We start from the raw sequence: 24,562 nt of genomic DNA, 5'->3' as shown, positions 1-24,562 counted from the left end.
TAAAAAATAACAACAATATTAAAAATAGCTAACCCTTAACACCTCTGGGCGCCAGGCCCTCTTCTAAATACTTTACACATCAGTCCATGTAAAACGTAATCCTCGCCACAGCTCCTCACAGCACCGACTCCACTTTACTGAAGGAAACCTGGGGCTCAGTCAGTAACCTGGTCCAAGGCTCCGAGCCAAAAAGCAGCCACATCAGATTCTGGGCTCTTCCTCCCTCGTTAGGGATTTGTCCACGTGATTAAGTGTGTGTGAATGCCCCAGGACCAGTTCTGCTTCATGGGGAAGGTCAGCACCATTTGTTCCCAGGGCCTGGGAAACACGGAGACATTACAACCAAGAGAGATGCAAAAAGAGACCAAATATACAGCTCTGAAAAGCTGGCAGCAGAGGTGTGGTGTGGGGTCAGAAGCCCAGAGCAGGGAGGCGAGAGGAGACGAAGGACATGGGGACCGATGCGGGCGGTGTGAGGGATGTGTCCCCGCGGGTGCTCAGAGCATCTGTGTTTGGCTCTGCTTTCTCAGAAGGCTGTGTGAGGGTGTGGCAGGTGTACAGCGCCAGACCTAAAACGCTGGTCTGAAAATAGAGCGAGCTTAGAATTGGAACCTAGAAAAAATTAGAGGAGAAAAAAGCCAAGCAAAGCAATAATTAGAAGATAATTTTCTGAGACTATATATTATTGGAACAAAAATAAAACAAAAAGGAAGGTCCTGGTCCTATTCAATGGGAAAATTATTTGAAAATTTAGCATTTGATGGCAAAATGACAATTAGCAAGTTGTCCTGGCTGATGGAACAAATAGAACTCATTTCTGTTGAGGATCACAGACAGAGTGTCTAAGGCGGACTCTCTCAGCCGCCACCAGACCGCCCGGCCCAGCCCCGCCTACCTTGCACGATGAGGTGGACCCGAGAGGTCTTAGGGTGGTTGTCCGTCTGCACGGAGCAGGTGTACGGGCCCTCGTCATACACGTCCACGTTTTGGATCTCGATGCTGTACTGGGTTTGGGTGTAGCTCAGGAGAACCACACGTGGGTCCAGGCACCACTTGTCATTCCCAGCGTAGAGGATGGTACTGCGGTTTAGCCAGGCCACCCGGGTGACCCGGTTGTCAATCGTGCACCTGGAGGGAAGGCCAGATGGGTAAGTCAGAGACAGTGGAAGCTCTCAGAGTGGGGTCCGTGGCAAGGGCAGGAGGAGCTTTTATGCCTTTGGTCTTTAATCCCCACCCCCAGTATACAAACATGCATTTCCTTTGCTTGATTTGTCACGGGTGGTACTTTCTGGAATTTGGCAGCTGAAGTCTGAGGGGATTTTGGCCTTTGAACATTGGCTTTGTCAGAAGTCTGGGTCCTGAGCAACTCAGTGCTTCTGAAACCCGCTGAGCTCAGGTCACTGCAACAGCCCCAGCCACTCCCAGCTACGACCCGGAGGCGTCTTCCACACCCAGACGGGCCTGGCCCTTGCAGCACTGGCAGCCTCCGTTCGCTCAAGGATTTCCATGACGTGGATGATGGCAACCCCTTAGATGACTTTCTAGGTGTTTTAGATGTCATACGTCATTCAACGCTTATAACAACCCAAGAGGAAGATTCCACTGGTACCAGAAATTAAAAAGCAGAGAAACTAAATATTTTCCCAAGTCACACAGATAACTGTGTGCTAGATCACAGACCCAGATTTTAGCTACCAAACATTCTTTTCTTATCTCAGAAGAGTGAATCCTGACCGAAGGCTTCTGAAGTCAAAACTAAATATGAACCGCCGCCATTGCTGCTTATCTTCATTATGTTTGAGGGCAGAAATGCTCAATTATTGCAAGACTGGACACATTTTCTAAAAACCTCAAAATTGGTTGCACATGTAAAAATAGATGTGCTTTCTTTTACCCTTGCACCTGGAGCTCCTAAAATGCGGAAGCCCCTTTCCCTTCCCCTGCATTTCCCAGCCACTCTCGCCAGGCCCCCATCACATCCGCCTGTCTGCACTCATTGCCTGCTCTCGCCACACCGAACGTGTTCTACGGCCTGAGGCTCGATTCACGGACACCGTGGCCTGATCCCAACTATAACGCTGGACATAGCAGAGGAGTGCAGTATGTATAATGGCGCCTCCAATGTATATATCCTTTCGCAGTGCAGCAAAGTACTTCACCATGCTCACTGTCTCATTTCATTCTTGCAATAAATCTGTGACATAGACGATCTTACCCACTCTGTCCTTTAAAGATCAGGACTCTGGGGTTCGGAATGGCCTGGCGACCGGCCCCCGGCTAAAGAGCTAGGACGTGAAGTTAGACCCCTCACTCAGGTTGTCTAACTCCCAGTCCCCTGTGCTCCCCGGGATGGAAAGGTGGATTTTTCACGAGGGAGGGGGACGGTTGCTTCCACAGAATTCTCAAAATGGGCTGTGAACGTAAAAAACCTCAGAACCGCCGCTGAGCACCCCAGCTTCCCTAGGTGGTCCCTCTCGAGAGGAGATATCCTGTGCCGTGCACCCTCCCACGCACTTGTGTAAATGTCACCGACCACCGCAGGAACTCGCGGGCGCAGGTGGAAAGCCGTGCTGAGAGCTCCTGTGGAGAGAGCTGCTCGGCCAGAAATGCCTCAGCTCGGGTGGCCAGCAGGTGCTCCGCTGCTCACGGTATTTTCAGAACAACACAGGATGGAGACGCTAGGAGACCGACGCAGGAAACGGTTGGGGAGGATTTCTGTAAATGGGCATGGGTCTCTTGCATCAGAGTCGCATGAGGAGCATGTTACAGATTCTCTTTTCCTACTGACTCAGAATCTTTGGGAACCTCCAACATATGAATTCCTAATAATATCGCAGTTAAGTCATATACACACCAACATTTGAAAAACACCAGTGCACAGCAATGTATCCCCATAACCAGCTACCTAACTTGTGGGACGGGCGCAAAGTGAAAGGGCAGAGCCCTTCAGTGGAGAATTATTAATGATTTAAAGGTGGTGATGGCGGAGCATTTGACAAGGGGTGGGGCCCTTCTGAGGGCAGGACCCTATGTGAATAAAGACAAGCCCTGAATGGATCTCAGACTTCACCGTGCTTGTGAATCTGCTTGGGAAGTTACTGAAATGCACATCCTGACTTGGCAGGTCTTGGGAGGGGCCTGAGAGTCTGCAGTTTTAGAAATCCCCCTGCGGCGTGCATGCTGATGGCCCCTAGGCCATTACTTCAGTAGCATAAAGCTAGAGGTGGATCGTGTGCACATTAAGGTCTGAGAAGCACTGAGTAAGGACCTCACTCTATGAAAGCGTAGTCAGAAAACCATCAGATCAGCATCAATGGGAAGCTTGTTAGAAATGCAGAATTTCAGGCTTCACTGCAGAAGTAATGAGCTGGAACGGCATTTTAATAAGATGCCTTAGTAACCAGGTGTCCAGGAAGTTTGGCCTAGTCTGCGGCGTACTCCAAGACTTCCTTTCGGTTTTGCTGACCATACTGAGAATATACTTGCAGAGTGAACGGAGGTGGAGAAGAACAGCCTAGCCAGCAGAGGAAGCACCTGATATGCACCTTCCCACGCCTTCCCAGGCCTTCCCAGTAGACTTGCTGCTCTCCTCTCAGCTGCCGCGCCTGAAATGTGGGTTCGGAACCACAGCGGTTTGAAATCCCTTAAGAACAACCCAGTCCACAACTTGCTTTGCTAGTAAGGCACCTGGGATGCTATTTGTATTAATGACCTCAAAGGAAGTCCCTACCCTAAATTGTGCTTGGATTCAAGCAGAGAAATTGGTGAAACTCACATTCCTAGCTAATGTTTATTGAACGCATCTTATTATATGCTGTTACTATATCAAGCAAACCTATTACATATACTATTTTACGATCTCAAAAAATTGTTTGGGTTCACTTATCCTTGTCGATTTAGAAATGGGGTTCACCAAGGCTAGGAAATATCCAAATTGAGTAAGATCACACCAATACTAAGCTGCAGAACCAAGATTCAGAACCAGGTTTGTTCTTGTTGTTTTTGTTTTCTTTCCTTTCAAATTCAGTGGTCTTCCGTGTCCTCCTCAGATCCCCCGAAGGCTCGATAACATTTAAATTCACTGTTCATCGGCATCACCGGGAAGCCCGCATGAACGCAGATCACTGGCTCCGACCTGGTCTGCCTGGTCTGGCCACCGCACTTTCAAAACCATTCACTGAGAAACCTGGTTTCTGGTGAAAGGAGAGCCGCAGGGCAGGTACGCATGAGGAAGTGCCTCTTGTCTGAAACACTTGCATTACTTTGCAGGAGAGAACTTTCTTATGACCAGTTTGTTCTGGGAGGCAGGGCCCCAGTTATTTTTCCCTCCAACAGCAGAAACTTTGCCCAGACACCAGGTGGACGGCCGCAGGGCAGGAAGTGACGCTCGCCAACCCCTAAACTGTCCACATCAATGTTTCTGACGTCCACTGTGGAGACATCACACAGCCTCCTGCTGAATCATAAGGCTGTCCCGGGCTTCCTTGCGAGTGTCTAATTATTGGAAATTGACTGGTACAGAAGCAGCCTCACCACCCTGCACTGCACTAACAGGGCCAAAGACGTTCATTTGCAAATTCACGAACGCTCCAAACGCAGCCAGCTTTCAGCATGGCTAGGCGGGCCCTGTGATATACTACACTGAGGCGCTGGCATGGCTTCAGCTGTGGTTTGGGCACATCCAAGGTCATGTTTAGACGTCCAAACTGTCACTGCCGGAGATCGGTCTTGCTGAGTCTCCACGGCATTAACGCTGGCTTCTGCAGAGATGGATCACAAAGGGAACTTGGCCGCCAGCTCCTGTCACCTCCTCATACCTGCCCCCATCTATCTGTCTCATTTATCGAGTCTCCACAACAATGCAGAGGAGACAATTCTCCCAGGTTTAAAAAAAAAAAAAAAAAAAAGGCAGGAGGAGCGTAATTGCTGCCTCAGCCAGGGCCAGCTTTGGTGGGTGGGGGGTCAGGGGAAGACAGGTGGGGAGGCAGCCAACAGGCTCCCTGTTGTACAGAGACTGCCCTTAGCACCGCTCTACAAAATCACCCCGGAAACACACCGTGGTGTTTCATCTCCTGCAGGAAGGTGATTAACGGGGAACAGGGAAGGTTGCAGACTCAGCTCTCCCCGGCGAGCCCGGGGAAGTGTGGCGGGCGGTGGCCACCTGTCATCAGGGAACTGGCCACAGCTCAGCATGAGGCCGCCAGGAAGAGAAATGGACAGAGAGAAAGGGTTGCCAGGGCCATGCCCACACCTTGAAAGTCTCTCACCTTTCCCCCCACAATCTTGACATACACAAAACTCCCGCCCTGAGCTTCCCGTCTGCCCCCCCTGCCACACAGGCGAAAAAAGACAGAGACACAGCCACTGCACACTTAGGGGTCTGGATTCAGAGCTGGAATTCCCAGCTCCCCCAGCACCAACCATCTCTCAATGCGGGAGGCCTCCCTGCCGCGGCCTCAGTGCTGCCCTCAGGTACTGCCGCGCTGCGGCCCCCAGGAGGTGGCACTCTGCCTTCTGTGTTCGTGCAGGTGGCTGTCCCCTCTCACCAACCCGCAGCCCACCCCCCCGGGTGTGTCCCCACAGACAGCCCATAGGGCCTGACCTATGCCAAGCCTGGCAGGATCCAGACAGACAAGACAGAGCCTGGGAGGGATTCTCATCACCATTTCCCTGCCGAGCCACAATGCCCTTCTCAGCCTGTGTGTCTGTCTGCACTCTGTTCCTTTTCTTGGAGAAGTTCCACCTTAAAGAGAATAGGCCTGTTAAATTTGAACAGATTATCAAAGGTGTCCAGCCTGCACGGATCCTCAATGCACTTTCTTAGACGAGTGAAAACCTCATGTGTAACTGACCAGAGAGGGCAAGCCACACGCGCCCCAGCTGAACCCTGCGCCTGAGTAGGGCACATGGTAGAGAGAGCTGCCACGCCTGCAGTTGTCTGCAGCCGCTCCGACTGCGCCAACACTAAACACGCAGCCCTCTCTGTCCTTAATCTCTGGCTGATGAATAGTGGTTTTATTACACTCGCTGCATCTGCACACAGAGGGATAGCAAACAGTGTGTAAGCGAGCCCAGGATGAGTGCTACCGAGATAAAACCAGGAGAGCATGGATGCGGGGCCTCGAGCTATTTTGGATTTGGGAGATGAGAGTGAGGGAGCGGGGGAGGGAGAGAGAGAGAGAAAGAGAGAAAGGGAGGGAAATGCTGGAAATTGAAAAAAAAATATGGAGCTAAGGTACAAATATGGTTGGACTCTTCTGAAGACAAAAAAAAAAAAAAAAAAGAAAAGAAAAATGTGTTGGAATAAAGAGAAGGATTACAGAAGAAAAAGGGAAACATCCAAGCTTGAGTTTTCTCACTCACACCTGCCTGAAGGTCTGGGCACTATAATGGATCCAGGCAGTGGGTAATCCAACCATTCCTTCTATCAAATGGCCCTTTAACTGCTTTTGAAAAGCAACACATCTCAAGCCAGGCTTGAGACTACGGCGAAATAAGCGCTTCCACCCTTCACAGCACCTGGTCACAATCTCCTCTGATCGCCCAGAAATGTTCCAGCTGCCCCTAAGCTCAGTTCTTCTAAGCATTTGGCTTGTGTGCAGCCCTCCCCTCAAGCTTCACAGAGAAACATGCCCAAGTGGATGGCTCGGAAATACCAACACCCGGCTCATGGAGTTGGCAGGTGCATCTTCCAGATCTGCTTCTGGGGGAAACCAACAAACAGGAAAGCCAGGCTGCTTCATCGCCGGCCAGCTGAAAATTCAGACATCACTGTGCCTCAGCTCCTTATTGGAGGAGAGGCTTTCGCCGGTGGGGGTGCTCATTTTGACCCTGCTGGAATCTAAAATCATCTGGATATGTACGAAGTGGCTTTGGGTTCTATAGAGAGAAAAACACCGAACTTGCTCTCTGGCAAGGCCGATCATGCCTGGGACTCTTAATAGAGGTGAAGGGCCCAGGCGAAAGCACAGCTGTGCGCAGGCTGCACTGGGAGTCCACGCAGCTGGCAGCGGGCTGGAGCTGGGAGGAGGGCCGGGAAGAGGAAAGAGAACAGGCTCTCGAGTCAGGCTGCAGGGATTCAAGTCCCAGCTCTCTTCTCGTGGCCTCTCAACAAGTCCTCTCGCCTCACTGAGATTTATTTAACTCATCTGTGATGGAAATAATGTGTCCTCCTGCTCGGGGTTAATGAGAAGATTATATGGAACCATTCATGTAAATATTTCACTTTGTATGTAGTAGACACCCAGCAAATAATATGATTACACAATCTATTATGCGTATGGATTCCCATCTTAGGTGTGCTAGATGCGGAGCTCTTAGAAGGCGAGGGCCATGACTTCTTTTCCTCTTGTGCCCTATGCAACATCATATTGAGTACAACCTAAGCTCTCAATAAATATCCGCCCACTGATTAACCCTTGGTTAAAATTTCCCCTTTCACAACCCCCGAGAACTAAATGGCCAAGGGCCCCGTGCGCAGCGAAGCCCCAAGCCATGTGACTATCTCTTCCGCATGTCCCACCAACCTCAATTTACAAACACAAGCGCACCCAGCTCCCTCCACTCCTGTGGGCGTCGGAAAAGCGGAGGCACCCCCTTCACATCCCCGCTGTCTTGGGGGTGAAGGAAAGGCTTGGCTGTGTGGGCCTCTGAGCAGGGTTCTCAATAAGCACACCTACTGTGCGTCCTTCCTGCCTGAGGCAAAGTTGCATAATCAAAAACCAAACTCTGCTGAGTTAGGTGGGCCATGACTTTGCTAAAATGAATAGCACAGTATTTTGATTTGTCCTGGTGACAAAAACCCAATACTAATTCAAATGCTGAAGGAGGCTGGGGACTGCTCAATAGGTCACCTCACGTTTGTCCCTGTAGCTCCCACAGCCATTTCTTTATTCAATAACTGTGTGCTACACCCACGTGGCGAGAGAGAACTCTAAACTCAGATGATCTGGGCAAAGCGGCCTCTTGATTGTGTCATATGACCACAGGCAAAATCGATAGAGCCTTCTTGTTTTCCCTAGGTGACCAAAGCCAGGCCACCCAGAGGCTTTTCTCTCCATTTTTTCCCTAACATATTAACAATCATCCAAATACACACGAGGGTCTCTTGAACCCCTTTGTAGAGATGTTTCCTTGGGGAGAGAGCCAGAGGTGCTGAGAGAGAGCTCAGTGGAAATTCGCCTTGGACGTCCCCTGCCATTTGACGTCGGGCTGCAGCGAGTGACCCCCCCGCCACCACACGGCTTCAGGCCTGACGAGCGTGTGGCGTATTGAACTGTTGCTCCCTGTGACCTGTGCACTCCGCTCAGTTTTAGGATTCAGTGACTCACTTGACTTGGCATGCTCTTCCTTATTTTTTGTGAGACAAATTCCTATTTCCCTGTCAAGGTCAATTTTAAATATTATTTTGTATCTCAACTACCTTTTTTCTACAAACATTTCTAAGCCTCCCCAAATGTTCTCCAGATACACTTCCACCTTGGTGTGTACTGACAACTGCTTGTTCATGCTATGTCTCCTTGTGACAGGCGACACTCTGGCAGGGCAGGTAGTACATCCTATGATGTGCTTCCGAATTCCAAGGACTATTGGTTACTTCCAGGGCGATTTGGATCTCGTGAGGATTTAGGAGGCCATTTAGGTTGGAAGGAGGTTGCTAAATAGCAGAGGGCAGGACAGGGCACCTCAGGTGAGGGAAGAACAGGAACAAAGCACCATGGGGCTATGAAAAAATCCTGGCGTGTTTGCGGAAGGACGGGAATATGGTCTGTGAACAAGGTTTTGGTAGAGGTGGAAAGTCACAAGAGATGAAGTAGGTGAGTGAGTATATTCTGGGTCCCCACAATCCACGGCAGGCTGACCCAAGCAGGAGCGGTCATATCACCAGGCTCCCCAGGCCCCCAGCTTCCAGCTGGGTCCAGCAGACAGGGAGGGACGCCAGTGGCAGAGACGAGGAGGGGTAAGTAGGGGAGGTTGTGCCGCAGGCTGTCTACATGCCTCCGCCAAAGACCACAGCTCCTGGTCTGGGGCCCTCTGCACCCAGCCCTCCCTCTGGTGGGAGCTGAGACCTCCGCCCTTTACCGCTTCAGACCTAGAGGCGTTAACAATGCCCTCCTGTGCTAGCCCTGGGTCGGCTACCCCTGCGGTTTTCCTGCATTTCAGCTGCACCTTTGTAAATATCCATTTTATTAAACTCTCCTCAAATTACCCAGCCGAGCATGCCGTTTCCCACAGGAACCTGCCAGTCCCGGGCAGCGTGACGTGCCACGTAAAAGGTTTTTCACTTCACCCGGAGCACAAGAAGTTCTGGAGAGCCACAATAAAGAGCTTAGCGGCAGCTACCTCAAAAAATTATGAGTTGTAATAAAAGTCACAAAAGCTTGTTGCTTTCTTCCCTGGCGGAGGGCGGGGGGGCGCTCTTCCCTGGCAGGGATGGGCTGGGAAGAAGAAATGGAACTCCAGCAAATGAATCTGTCTGCAATCTCTTCCTCTTCTTTGCCTCCAATTCTGTCCTCACCAGCTGGACCATGTAAAGCCCATACTTGCGGCGGGGCTTCATCTTGGAGAAGGTAGATCCAGCCAGGCAGGGCACTGGAGGCAGAAGGGCACTACTAATTCTCCGATCCAGACACATTTCACAGTAACACTAGGAAAAGCGGGACTCACTCAGATAAACCGGGGCGAAGGGTACATATTAGGCACATTGCGCCATGCTCGAAAGGGTTCTGGAAGCTCCGCCCAGGCCAGGGCCTCAAATGGCAACGAGAGGTGTACCAGGCTGGCAGCCTGTGCATAGGTGTGAACCTCAAGTGAGATCATATGTGTGTCACCCCCAGACCCATCCCTGGCGCCAGTTCCAACTCCAACCCCTTGTTGAAAACAGTTTAAATCCCTCCCCCAGGCCTGGGCCCCTTCTGTCCTCTCTAAAGGACCGCCCGCATTTAGAGCGTGAACACCACCGATATGGGGAAGACCTCATGGCTCAGGGGACCAAAACCACAGCCTGGGCCAAGAGCAGCTCGTGTTTTATTTGCAGCAAGTGTGAAGTCCAACGCCCCAGCCGGTCTGATCGGTCCGGAGGCAGGCTGCTGTCCTCTCTGGTTCTCACCGCAGGGACTGTGACACGTTTGACCCCCTACTGGGGGACGGAGAGGTCACACGGAAGCATTCCAGTTGAAAACCATAGCTGTCCTCTCCTGTCCTCGGAGGAGACAGCCCAGTACATCCACACCCTCAACACCCTGAAGGAGGAAAGCCTGGCAAAGCTAGAAGGCCCGAGTGATATCACCGAGTGATAGGGCGGGCTCCTGGGCTACAGGGCCCCTCCCAGGTTTCTCACTAACTGACCTCAGCTGCACGTCACCAGCTCTTGGTGGTGCCACCGTGTCTCAAATGACTGCCCAGGGCCCATGCGGAAGTTAGAGACAGGGTTAAGCAGGCCAGCGTCCTCCCAGGGGAGCGGCTGCCCAGTTAGGGAGTGCCGCTTCTGCCATCTGAGAGGGTGGCAGGAGAATGGAGCCGACGGAGGTGCTGGCGGGAGGCCCTCCATTTGTGCCTCCTCCGCTGGCCTGTGGGGAGAGGGGTCCCCAGGGCCACGGAAACCAGCGCTCCTTACACCGAGGAAGCGTAAGAATAATTAACTGCAGAAGAGGTAATTGGAGTTCTCCTGATAGTTAATCTATGTGATGTGATCCCTCGGTGGGCAGGATGTATCCCCCAGAGAGACAAAGGCTCCCAGGGGAAGGGACCGCCTCCCTGGGGCCTGCCCAGCTCCCTAGGCTCCCAGGCCTTCCCCCCGGTTCGCATGTTTCCTCTCAGATTTCTTCCCCTGTCCCCTCTGACAGCTGGTTGTCTGAAGGGCTCCCTCTCAGGAGAGCACAGATGTCTCCAGCCTGTTTGTTGTGAAAGGGGCTGCTGACCAGGATTAGCGCTCTCCGGTTTCCTCACCTTCTCCATCACGACACGGAGCAGCCGCTGGGACGGGTCCATGTCAGGGGTGGGGGCGCCTGCCAACCTACCAACTGCCTCTGAGGACTAAGGACTTTGAACAGCCCAGAAGTACCTTTTCTAGGCCAAAAGGAGAGATCTAGAAAAAAGTCTCCCGGGTGCTGCACCTAAGGGTGGGAGGCACCTAATGCTCTGCCTCAATTGCTCACAAAGCCCTGGCTCCCCAACCTTTTTGGAACCAGAGACTGGTTTCATGGAAGACAATTTGTCCACGGACTGGGATGGAGAGGGATGGTTTGGGGATGATTCCAGTGCTCTGCACGCAGCCTCTCCTCCTGCTGTGCATCCCGGTTCCTGACAGACATGGGCCGGTACCAACGCGTGGCCTGGGACTGGGGCCCCCTGACCTAGAGGACAGGGTCCCGGGGCTCACATTAGACCGGGCTGCAGATGGGAACGTGCAGGGGCAGGACACTGAAACGTGGGGCCGCAGAGCCCACTCTGAAGGGCGGCCTGGAGCCGGGCCTGGTCCCAGGTCTCTGGCCCGTAGTGATGTCCGCGCCTGGGCAGGACACTGCGGGTGTCAGTGCCCCCCTGTCCCCCGGGTCCCTTTCACTACCCCTGTGCTGCTCCCCAGGTCTGCGCACCTCTGCTCCTAAATGCCATGCGGCTTGGAGGCCTGCCGTGGGCTGTGGGAGCCACCACGACAGCCACCGGCGGGAAGCTGGGCGTGGCCCCCGGGGCAGGGGGCAGGGGGCAGGGGTTGAGAGTGGCAGCACGGGGACCTGTTCTCGGGACATGCCTGGGTCTCACCCCGGTGGCTGCGTGCCTGAAACCGAGCCTCCACGTGGCTTCTTGTCCCTCCCTTCCCTGCTCCCCACGCCGCTCCTTCTGTGGCTTCTCTAGGGAGCATTTCTTTAACAAGTCACTTTCGAACAAATTCAGATCTCAGGGCCTGCCCCCAGATCTGGAACTACAATAGTCTGATTGGTAATTCTCACAAAGGTTTTGGGATTAGAAGGGGGAATCTTCAAGGAGAGGGAGCGCAGGCGCTTCGGAGGTTGCGAAGAGCAGGTGCCGGAAAGATGCCCACGGCTGCGCAGCCAGCCTTTGGTGCAGGGGTTGAGTGGGCGGCCGGGCTCGGGAGGTAGGAAGCGGGATGGGGCTGAAGAGAGCCTGGCCAAGAGGAGCGGAGAGAGCTGGGGACACCCGGGGGCACTGACACCAAGGGGAATACGATCTAGCCAGGCGTGCGTCCTCAAAGAAGCCTCTGGCGAAAATTTCGGGAGTTTGATGGTAGCGGAAGAGCCCAGGGGTGGGAAATCTTGTGGAGGAAGTGAGCCCCGAGCTCCCTTTAAACGCAAAGCACATCTGCTCTGCATACATAGGCGTGCTCCACAGGAAGAAAATGCCATACGGATATGTGTCTGTGGATATGGGGGTACACTTAGGGTCTCCTGTGGCAGAGGTAGGGACTCTGGGGATGCAGAGGGGACAGCATAAGAAGGAAGATGACAGTCAGCTTGCAGGGGGCCCAAACGCCACGCTGAGGTTTGCTCTCGTGGGGGCGGGGCGCTGAATGGCCTAAGGAAATCGCATTTGGGAGCAAGGTAGGAGAAAGGCAGTCCCAAGGTGGGGAGCCAGTCGCTGCAGGGAACTGTGTAAACGCTGAGGTTCCTCTTCTCCCGACGAGTTTCCCTTCCAGGAGCGGGTGGCTCTCATTCATACCATAAACACCTAAACGGATGTTGTCTTAGGGAGACACGATCAGCTCAAACCGTGCTGACGGGAGGGGCGGGGCTCAGGGCGCACGGCGGCTCCCAAACTGCCCCCCATTCTTCAGGCCCGTTTCATGGCCTTCCCACTGGCAAGGGTCCTATCGCCAGGCCAGTCCTTCTGCTTCTCCTTCTGTTTTTATTTGCACTTCATGTCTAGTTGTTATCTCAAAGGATCTGAATGAGCTGAGGTGTGTAGGAATAGGTTTCTTGAATTATTCATTTATTGGCAAATATTTTTTGAGCACCTACTATGTGCCATGTGTTGTGCTGAGACTTAAGCAATGCAATGCAATACAGAAACAAACAAGACAGAGACAGACATTTGGCTCATGCAGAAAAGAGGCCGGAGCAGGGGGTGGGGGGTCTTGTCGAAGTGTTTGGCTGAGACCTTTAAAACTGAGTATAAATTCGGTGCTTTGAAGATCTACTGACCTACTGATAAGAAGCTTAGAGAAGTTAAGTCAATGCAGCCACCTCATTTATAAGCCTACGGCTGTGTAACTCCTTAGTTCAAGAAAGCTCAGGATGAGAATCTGCATCTCCTGGTTCCTTAACCTGAGAAAAATAATAGTGTTGTCTGGGGTTAGTGGATTCTGTGAGAGACTCTGTAATGAACATCCCGAAAACGTGACAACGCACTGGGCGTAACTCAGGTTTTAACAAGATCCCTACCATCTGGAAGCTGCTATGCGTTAGTATATTTTATCTGATATAACCTCAGCTTGCGTGTTCATACTGAAGAGAAGCAGCAGCCGTGCCCAGAGGTCTTGGCCTGATTTCCACGGAGTCGGACTGGCTGGGTCCTTGTTTCATCATTGAATCTGCTGTGACAAGCCTGGGTCCCTAGACTGTCTGTGTCTCAGTTTTCATATGTGTCAAATGAGGAAAAATGTCTGCTCATTCGATTCTTATGGTTTTCATGAGGGTCAACGTCAGTCTTTAAGGGAAGAGAATAAAGTGCTCCCTGGGAGCAGGGTGGTGGTAAAGCTTAGCCATCTTCAGTATTGTTTTCAGGTAACTAGTATGCGAGTGTATATGCATGCCTACATCACCTTGCTGAACATTAAACATTTATTTATTGTACTTCTATGCCTGTGGAGATGCAGCACTCGCTCTTTAGAACAAAACACACTCCTTATTCTCTATATTTTAGGAGCTTATGATACAAAGAAGGTAACAGCTACTTGAAAGAAAGCAGGGGACATACACAGGCAGTTTAATAGCAAACACTGCACAGACAGAGGAAGGAAGCGGCTCGAGTTTAACCCTGGAAGTACAACGCCCCAGCCCCGAACCCAAAGCAGGAAGCCCTTATGACCTGCACCCCGATGCTGCAGACGGAGCAGCGTGGCCCCGAGGGGTGAGCGCGGGGGAGGGCCGAGATGGAGAGGGGGACGTGGCGGGTCTGCAGGCGCAAAACGTCAGCCGGTCCTCTCCGCCTGGGAGCTGCACCGGCCGCTCCTCCTGAAGTAATTTCCTTTGACCAATGATGGGCAAATAATTGTCTAAGCCCTTCACGGAAACTCTTGGTGCCTTTGGTGATATCCTCAATTAACTGGTCTCTTTAGGACGAGATTCTACTTGGGCTGTAGCAGAGACAGTTCTTTCTCTGCATAAATTAGTCCGTGTTCTTTTTTATTCAACGAGCTCAAATTGTTCCCTAATTTAGCTCAAAGGGACCCCCTTCTAGTCACCAGACAGTGGGGGTGGGTAGGAGGAGAACCTAATCTCCCCTCATCTGGCTGGTAGGCCCCTGCAACCAGCCCCTCCACTGGCCTCTTACCTCTATGTTTAACCCTTAGAGCCCACCTCTCTTTCTGCTGGAAGGACCTCTCCAGCAAACCTTTAGAGACTCATTTGTTCAGACCCTCCAGGGGCTGCCACGGCCTTCAGGATGAAGCCCGCACCTTTCAGAATAACCCACCAGGATGCCCGGGCCGCCCCGAGCCCCGTCGCCCTGCCCAGGGGCCATGTCGCCACCGGTGGGTGTCTGCGGTTTCCTCGGGTGGCAGCCCCTCCCCGGCCTCCAAACCATTTCCCATGCCGGCCCCTCTGCCTAGAGCACCTCTCCCACTTCCTTACCCACGGGCACCTTCTTCACGCAGTGTCCCTGGCCCGCCACGGCCGCCCCGACTTGCACCGCTCCGCAGCGCCCGCACACCTCCCGCACGTCACTTTCCCGGCTGTATGGCAATGGCAGAGGCGGGGCTGGTGAATTTTCTTTGTCTCTATGTTTGCGACCCGCTAGGTGTGCCGTGCCCACCGCGGTGCCTCGCCCATTATCACAGTGCCTGCAGCGAGGTGCCCTGCGGCAGGCAGGCGACCCTTCTAAACCAGGTGCCTCTGGGCCAACAGCCAGCCCCGGGCACGACCCGGGCACCCGCACCTCCCGTGCCGTTCTCCGCGGCTGCGTGAGCCCGGATGCCAGGGGCCCCCAGGGCCCGCACACACGGTGAGCCGCGCTCCTAGAAGTCACCGAGCCTCGGGTCGTGCTCCACAGGGGGTGGCGACATGAAGAGGGAACGCGCAGCACGCATTTTACAAGACTGTGTTTGTTAATTACCCAGAAAAATAAAACCTCACACTTTTCTTGTGCATGACAGCACGTAAAATCCTTTAACTTGTAATTATATCTCGTGGAATCATCAAAGCAAAGCTGGAGGTGGGAACGAACTTCTAACCCCAGACCTGGGGTTATAAAATGTATGGTGTGGGCAAGTCATTTCACCTCCATGACCCTCAGTTTCTTCATCTGTACAAGACACCGTGATCCCCGCGAGCCCCCAGCTCTGCAGGGGTGCCCAGCACCTCCGTAACCACGCCCCACCCTCTGACGGGCCCTGCTGTCTGCAAACCTTCGTCGTTCCCCGCTTTGCCAAGGTGAACAGAGAACAAGGTTAGAAGGTTAGAATACAAAGTGGAGAAGAATTATGAAGGCAAGGATGCCAATTACTAAAAGGCAATAAACGCAAACATGTCTCCGTTTCTGATGCAAATTCTTGAAAGAGGGGTATACGTACAAAAGAGCATGTTTTATTTCACCTCAGCTGGACACAAAGAATCAAATAATATTAATCAGAATGTAAGCGCATGGAGTAAAATTAGAAACACCATTGCTCCTTACACTGTAATTATCAAAGGGTCACACCAAAAAATAAGTCAGAGGGGTAAAAGCGTGGCAGCTTCCCCGTTCTTCCACTTGCCAGACACATTCCTTTGTCCTCAATCTTGTGACTTTCTAGGACCCATATGCTACTTCCAAGCAGCTGTCTCACAGAGGTAACCTGTTCTCGTTTTTGAGGCTTTGTTTCTTCCCCCTATGCCACTAATCACTTGATTTCTAGCTGCAAGTGGTCTCTCTGCCAAGATGATCTCTGAATATTGGTCACCTCTGGCCTCCATTCTCCTTCTGAGAATATGTAGTGCTAAAACAAATCTCCCACTCCCAAAGTCCCCACAGTCTCTGGAAATAGGTTCTTCTAATTAAGAATGAAATGCACTTGGGTAGTTTAAGCTTCATCAAAACCTGTTTAAAATGTTCAATGATCAGAACACCAAAGGAGAAAGGGGATGGCAATACTGTTGTCTGTAAGAACTAAAATTATTCTTAATAAAAAGCCGGAGTCAAATTGCACCAAAGCCTTGACCAGTGTGGCTCAGTTGATAGGGCGTTGGCCCACAAGGCAAAAGATTGCTGGTTCGATTCCTGGTCAGGGCACGTGCCTGGGTTGCGGGTTCATCCCCAGTTGAGGTACGTATGAAGAGCAGCCGATCGATGTTTCTCTCTCACATCGATGTTTCTCTCCATCTTTGTCTCCCTCCCTTCCCCTCTCTCTAAAAATTAAATAAAATTTAAAAATGCATCCGAAAATTCAGGAAAAGGAAAGCACAAAGAGACGGGACTAGAGCAGAGGAGAGGGTAGGAGAAGTGAGGCCAGAGGGGGCCCTGCTGTCCAAAGGCGAGGCTCACGCCTCCAGCATCACCCGTACTCTGTGCTCTTCTCCCTTGTCTTTGTTCTAACAGAGGGACACGACCCTCCACTTGAAGTGATTGGTGGGCGGAGGCAACTGTTTTGTGAGTCTGCGGAAGGAAAACAGAACATTAACAGCAAAAATCCAGTGTTTGCTTCCTAACAAGTCTTTTCATTCCATGACTTTAAAGCACAGCAGACGGGAAACTGTAGGCTGAGTCACAGCTGACCTCTCTTTTCAGTAGGCATGGAGGACCCACCTTACGTTTGTATTCATAAATTCCTTCTTAGAACATAGCGTTCCTGTCCTAAAAGTGAGGATAGGGACCCAGGGGTTTGAGTGACGGGATCCTTTCCCAGAGCTCCGGGCTCCAAGGCTCGCATAGGACGTGGGCTCTGGGGCCAGCTTGCTACCCCTCAGTTATCAAACTGGAGGGAAAGCCAGACATTCTGGATCCGTTCATGTGCAAGAGGCCAGAAAACTACCCTCTAAGTCGTCACTAAAACTATCATTAGAAACCCAGTAATAGCAATACTTCTTATATACTTGTATGCATTATGCCATATTGGTCTTTCTAGAAATGCACATAAGTTTAGATACCAAGTACCTATATGACCATCTCCAAACTTCTCTTCTAGAATATATGGCCAAATAGACTCTACCATTCTATTCCACACACACACACGCACACACACACACGCACACACACGCTGCTTTTGCAAATTGTACTGTCCTAGGATATATGGTAAAGAAAAGTCTGGACACAAAAACCGTCTATTCTCCCTAACACCATTCCATCTCAAGGCAAAGTCCCCAGCCCTGTCCATGGGGGCTTCCGATCTTACCAGCAACCTGTCCATGTGTGATTCCCGGGGAAGCCAGCTGGGTTAGATGGACACCTACACCCCTGGCTATACGGCACCAAAAGACCCTCGGCGACTCCCAATCCTGCAGGGAGGAGCTAGGAGTCTACAGCCTGGGACAGTGCACAGTGAGAGCCGGAAGGCCTCTGGGCAGGCAGCCTCTGGCTGCTACTCTCTGCTGTCCCCGCGTCGCTTCTGAACTCCCTGTGGAGACAGTGAGCAGGACTAGCAGTCACTGAGATGTCATATTTTGTACGCATATTCAAAAGACATTTATTATCTGTAGAACATTGTTTAGAAATTGCTCTACTATTAGATTTGTGATACATGATTAGTAAATATGTTGATCACAGTAAATAAAGCCTGTACAGTGACTTTAATCAGATTCACATACATTAGTGTCTGGAAAATCTGAAAAGCAAACCCTGGAAGAAGACCTGCTGTGTCACTCTTCGCATGCTCCCCACACCACCCGCTCCGTCTCCCTCTCTGTCTCCCGCCCGCCCGCGCCTCTGCACTGAGACGGTGTCTACAACCCGGTCCAGCCTGCCTCCAAGTGCGAACTGATGGTCCCAAGCAGAGGAAAGAAGAGGACACACGGGTGAGTTTGGCCAAATGGAGGAATACCATTTGTCCACAACAGCCTGAAAAAGAGTGAAAAACTTTCAGAGGGCCAATTCCTCTGTGGGGATCCTGCTTGGTTCAGTCACTTGGAGGAAGAAGGGTCGCGCGAAGGCCAGAGCAAGGCTTTGCAACTTGCAGACCACAAACTTAGACATCACTGAGCTTGCTGGCATGGCGTCCTTTCTGCTATTAATAGCAACTTCTTCCATTCTGCTTGCCCCAGAAAACGAAATGAATGAGGCTTGGCTGCAAGTGTAGGAGAGAATAAAACCCAGGGTGGCAATAAATTGGCGTGCAGAGTGGCAGACACTGTAATCCGCCGGAATGACGCTCTGGCTCAAGGAAAAGAACCTCTTTGGGGAACCAGTGAAGGGAATCAATGCCCATAAAGGCATCCAAGGCAGCAAGCAGCGGCAGCAAAAAAAAGAGATACTGTTGACCGGGACATGCAGCAGATTGCAGGTTGTAAAACAAAATAGAAAGTCATGAAAACGGTGGGCAAAGGGCACGACCGTGCGCTGCGATGTTAGGGGCCTGTGCTGTCACGGACGCAGGGCTTCCCGTCAGCCAGGAGGTCAGAACTGCCAAGACTCTGTCTGCAGGGCCCTGGGCCCCTCCGTTACAGATCCATCTCTATGTGCACAGACCGCAGCGCGGGGAGAGATGGAAGTATTTATTGCCACTTATGTAATAGGTCTATTTAGAAACACTTTCTGACCAGCTTATCAGGGTATTCATACATCACACGCATATTGAGCTGTATTCATTTAGGGTTCGGGTTGCTTTAACCAAAGACTTTCCTGGGAAGCCTGCCAGGGTGTGTTTTCTGGAATAAGTCCACTTTTCTGTCTCCTTCTCCACCTTCTGAACCAGCAGAGGGCAGAGTCAACCCATAAGAACTCAAGCTCTGGACAGACCCCGTGGGGCAGTTTGTGGACGAGGAGGCCCCAGAGAAGGGCCCCCAAAGCAAAGCAATGGATACATTTTTCATCCTGTCAGGTGAAGGTGGGGACACCTCCCAGAACTCTCTGGACCAAAGAGGGAAAGAAGGACCAATAAGCAGTGAGCTCAAGTGCCCTGAGTATGCAGCACCTCAGTTTCCCAACTTGTCAAATGAGCAGAGGAAGGAAGCCCTTCTGAGGGAAGCCATTGCACAGGTCATAGAGAGCATGGGGACAAGCCCGCAGGGGCAGTTGGCAACCAGATCACATGCCCGGCCCCAGCCAAGGCGGAGCAGAGCAAAGGCAGCTCCGCTCCGAGGCTCCTGCCTCTGCCTGTGGCCGCCTTCTGCCCTGGCTCCTTCGCACGGCTCCTTCTTTGCGAACATACCAATCTTCACTCTTTCCCTCCTTGTCTTTCTTTTGTTGCCTTGGCTACCCTCTCCCGCTCCTCTCCTCTTGGGAGAAATAAAAGTAAAACCCAAAACAACTCCTCGGGGGGAAATGACAGCAGCTGCTTCCTCCCTCTTCCCCTGTCCTCTCCATGGGTGGGGGCTGCGAAGTTCAGGCCCACTGCCAGCCACGGAGAGAGCTTTGATTTCCAATCCGATCGCCTCATTCTGTCAGCCTCTGCAAACCGCGAACAGCTAGGTCCCCATCTATCACAGAAAAGAAAGGGGTGATGGAAGGGGGGAAAGGGAAAGCCGCCTGGGACTCCCACACTGAACAACAACTGGTGCAGGGGACTCCTGCCGCCCTCAGCGCTGTCCCTATACCTCACCCCCTTGCCATTGAGAAGGCACTGGCCACAGCCGGGTTGCAAGGACAAGGCCTCCCTGCTGTGGGTGGCAGGGCCCTGGCACCTACAGTTTCGACCCATCAGACTTTTCTTCTGGGAAGCACTGGTGGAATTAGGATCCTCTGGATCTCGGCTGCTCATATTTCTGTGCCCACGCACACACATTCACTCACGTACGTGCTTACAGAATGCGATGTCAGGGAGTGGGGTAGAAGGGGGCTAAATGATAATGGGAAAATGCATAATAAAGATTATATATATATTTTAAAAGTTTTATTTATTTGTTTATTTATTTATTTATTTATTTTTTAGAGCCAGGAGGGGAGGGAGAAAGGGCAAGAAACTTCAATGTGTGGTTGTCCTCGCGCACCCCCTACCAGGGACCTGGCCTGCCACCCAGGCATGTGTCCTGCACTGGGAATCGAACTGGTGACCCGTTGGTTCACAGGCCAGCACTCAATCCACTGAGCCATGTCAGCCAGGGCAGATTATATATTTTTTAAAAATGTGATACTATACTTTTCCTGGGCTGTGTTCCTTCCCCTGCCAACAGCCCACACATCCCTCCCAACCCTGGACCCCAATCTCTTTTACATACAAACAACACCCAGCACACAAGACTCTCCTACTTCCCTGAACCCTGTGGGTGCATGTGATTCAGTCTAACTATCTTGGGTATCAGGAGAAACATTCTTTATTTATTTGATCAGTCAGTGAGCAAAACAAAACAAAAATAAATACACACACACACACACATATGGGTAAGTTTGTACACACATGAGTGTGTGTGTGTGTGTGTGTGTGTGTGTCACTACTGTGTGCCGGTCGTGCCGGTCACTGTGGTAGGGGCTGAGCACACAGATATGAACATGACAGGGCGCCAAACTGTTGAGTGGTCAAAGGCAAGGTGAGTTTGGGGCCATGTTTGTGCTTTGCAGTGTGAAATGCACACCTGCCATACTTGTAGAACTAAAAAAATGAAAAACACTGCATTTTATAAAACATATCCCCCCTGCCAACACCCAGTGTTCAAAATAAGTTCCACAGCTTTTCCCGGTGTCTAACCTGAGAAGCATTACTGAGGGCCGGGGAATCTGGGTGGGAAACGAATATGCAAATATTCCCACCTGGCATTTCACGAAAGGCCTCCCATGGGAGTCCTCCTACGGCGTTTGGGATACCACTGCTGGGAACGCAAAGTCTCCAACAGGACAGGGATGGGTTCAGCTCTGTGTCCCACATAGGCGCTGCTGCCCACAGGAGAGACCGAGGAGACGCAGGGTGCGCTGACCGGGCCACCCCCAGCCGGCCATCCCAGCTAGTGCCCTGGGGGTGTCGAGGAGGGGACCCCGATTAAAGACATTCACCCAGCTTAAAAATTCAGGGTGGGAGGGATGCAGGAAGAAAGGAAGGAATGTAGCACAGTCATGATAACGGCTGGTGTCTATCAGTCACCTGCAAGCCCCAGGCCCCAGGGCATTACGCTGAGCACCTTACATGCTTTATCTTCCTGATTCCCACAGCCACTCTGGGAAGGAGTTGTCAGAAACATGTCCAGCTCACAGGTAAGACGATGAGGCTTAGTACGTCGATTGCCTAAGGCCCCCTAGTTAATAAATTACAGAGGGGGAACTGGAATGCTGGTAGTCTCTCTCTGGGAAGCCCACACTCTACAATAAAGTCCTACTCTGCCTCCCGTTTCTGCCTTTGGTTCGTGGACGGGGGCAGGGTCCCAGGCGAAGTAACAGAACTGGAGGCAGGGTTCATACACGCAGGAACCTCAGTCCGCAGAGTGAGTAGCCCTGCGCGGCTCTCTAATCGGTTCACGTGGCTGGCCTTGCTCGCCCATGCGGGTGGCGAATGTCTGCGGGGCAGGGCCTGCGCTGCTGGGCCTCAGCGACGGTTAATGCCAGCGGGCCCCCGGGCAGGTATGCAGGCACCTCTTCACCGGCGCTTTAAATACGCACACAGCGCTGTGAACAGGAGGGGCCCGTGGCGGGATCATTTGCTAGTGCTTCTCAAGGAAGAAGGGCTTCAGGTCACACACCTGCCCTTGACTCCCAGGCACTCAGACGTCTCTGAGCAGCTCTCTCCAGCGCTCTGCGCAGTGGACCACAGACATCCCATCACCGAGGCTTCTAGCGATTGACGGGTCTCCCAGTGAGTCTTCCGGGGGCACATTTGGGTTTAGAAGAGAGAGCAGATGTGTGTCCATGAATACATTTTTGTAGAAAGCACAGAGATTTACCTACCCCCTCACCCCATATATAGAGCCTCCCTTCAGTCTACCCCCTTTGCCCAAACCAGCCCCCCTGCCCTTCCAGCCCCTTCTCCGTCCTTGCCATGGACAGTGAATTTTATATGAAGCTGTAAAATTTGATGACAGCTTTCCTTGTCAATGTGGCCCTCACGCTGATCCTCCAGTGATATACGGCACTGACCCTCCGGCAGCCAAGCAGCCTCGTTGCAAACCAGAGAAAAGAGGCAGAAAGAAGCAAGGGGGAGAGTGAAGAGCAAGACCCAGGAAGACTGACAGGACAGGGCACAGGGAAGAGAACATCCTAGGAGAAGGCCAGAAAAGGAGAACATTTTATAAGTGGGGAGAAGGAGGAAACAGACGGGTTTTCCGTGGTTTTCTGTTGGATGAATGAGTGTGTGTGTGTGTGTGAGAGAGAGAGAGAGAGAGAGAGAGAGAGAGAGAGAGAGAAGGGGAAGGAGAGGGAGAGGGAGATGGGGAGGGAGAGGGAGAGAGAGAAGACATCAGAAATCCAATTCCGAGCTGCACTGTGACAAGCCCCAAATCTGGAGAAATTCTGAGCAGAGCAGGATTGTGTCTGGAAAGAAACACTGACTAAGGAGCCCAGGCCGGGATCAGGAGGGGCGGGGCTGGGGGCGCGGCAGGCCTGCCCGAGGCCCGCAGGCGAAGTGCCCTGGGAAGCGTTTGGTCTGCTCTGGGCACGCCTGGGTCTCAGGGTCAGCCCCCCTGCCCCTTTCTCAGGCTGCGCTGCTGGAATCTGCCCTCAGGAACTCTGGGCCAGAGGGCAAAGGCTCCTTAGCTCATTTGCATAGGGGACTCCGTTTTTTTTTCCTCCTGGCAGATGAGGCACATCTTGACACTCCCTCGACAAAGTCATGAAGTCTGACAGTAGGTGGCCTTGGAGGAGTTCAAGTTCATTGCTATAAATATTTGTTCCCATGAAAACCATGTTGATTTGACTTGAACAGCCTCAGGGGAAGCTGATTTGCTGACTATGGAGTTGCCTAATAAAACCAGTTGGAAGAGAATCTTACAGAACACGCTAGTGGGGAAGCCGCTCCTGCCTCCCCAGGAGTCCTACACACCAAGACGTGTCCCTCTTTGCCCCCCCGCCGCCCCCCCGCCGCCCCCCCACCGTCTACCACATTCCCGCGCCATCTCCAGCAGCAATTGCCTTAGTGCTCATTCTCGGCCTTGGCGGGCTTCTAAGCTCGCCTGTCTCAGATCTCCCTTAAAACACTGGCACATTGTCATCCGTCCTGAGCAAGGGCTCCTGCTCCGTGCACGGCCCCTTAGCACGATGCCAGCCGCTGCCTCCCTAAACACGATATTCGACGCCCAGCATCTTCCCTACCTTCCAGATTAATAGGCAGTTTGGATGTTCCCCTTTCAGCTTCGGGCACAGAGGCAGAGGCTGCAGTGAATGCCAGCCCATGGTGTCTAGGTTATTAGACGTGTCTGCAGAATGCAGGTAATTTGTGTTTCTGCTTTGTGCAATTGACACTAATGGCACATGCATAAAATGTAGCCATCTTCCAAAACACACGTCAAAGGAATATATTTACCAAGCACAAAGGCTAGGAGCAGAAGAATTGAACTCTAAGGATAGCATGTTTGTAGAAAAGTGATGCACTTAAGTTATTATGTATGAAAACTATTGGCAACGTTGTCAGTCTAGGCTCTTTAGAGAAAGAGGATGAAGAGAGGGGTGGGTCTGCCAGTGGGAACAGAGGGACGCAGAGCTGTGTGAGGACACAGATTAAAGAAGTGGGAAAGGAGGGTGAAAGGAGAGTTAAAGCTTCTGACATGGAATTTAAGAGAAGAACAGGAGGGGATTTCATAGGTCAAAAAGGGGAATGGCAAGGAGAAAAGGACCCTGGAAGGGGCCAGTTTGCATCTATATTTTCTGTATTTCCTGGTCCTTTTACCTAAATGGAATGGGGCATTTTCCATTTAGTTCCCGATCTCCCTCATTTCATCACGCCCCTCTTGACCTAGGAGTCCTCCACATAACTTACATTCATTTTCCGGTATCCCATGTTAGACTAGGGTATCGAGTGTTACTACTGCTTTACGCCTTTTGGTTTATATTTTACTTTCTCTACTTAGACCTTGAAGTTGGTTTGTGTTTTAAGAACAGGGAGTTAACACCATGACCCTGATTTTATATTCCAAGCAAACGAGGTCCTGGGAAGAAGGGCCTGTGGGAGTCACAATGAAGATGAATTGTACGTCCTCGGGCACCTAGTGAAAAGCCCGTCTCTGTTTCTAAAATAGGAATAAAACCGTTGGCTTTTTCCTACCCCTCTCCTGTGAGCACTGCAAACTTTGAAGAGTGTCCAACCAGAAGAACACAGGAAGGTGACCATTTGAAAGATTTTGAT

The 24,562-nt window shown here is 51.8% G+C and overlaps 1 protein-coding gene across 6 annotated transcripts in view; it reads right to left on the bottom strand.

The window, feature by feature from the left end:
- Nucleotides 1–24,562, bottom strand: part of NTM (neurotrimin) — a 915,694-nt gene that overhangs the window by 179,840 nt on the left and 711,292 nt on the right. For all 6 annotated transcript variants that reach the window (XM_054579464.1, XM_054579469.1, XM_054579465.1 and 3 more), the window contains one exon: nt 896–1,128. In XM_054579464.1, the coding sequence (XP_054435439.1) occupies nt 896–1,128 (233 nt within the window). The remainder of the gene's footprint in view (nt 1–895; nt 1,129–24,562) is intronic.

Source organism: Pteronotus mesoamericanus, unplaced genomic scaffold, assembly GCF_021234165.1.
Source record: "Pteronotus mesoamericanus isolate MK-2021 breed Mesoamerican mustached bat unplaced genomic scaffold, CSHL_Meso_final contig_53, whole genome shotgun sequence".
Lineage (NCBI taxonomy): Eukaryota > Metazoa > Chordata > Mammalia > Chiroptera > Mormoopidae > Pteronotus > Pteronotus mesoamericanus.
This window is presented reverse-complemented; position numbering and strand designations above follow the sequence as displayed.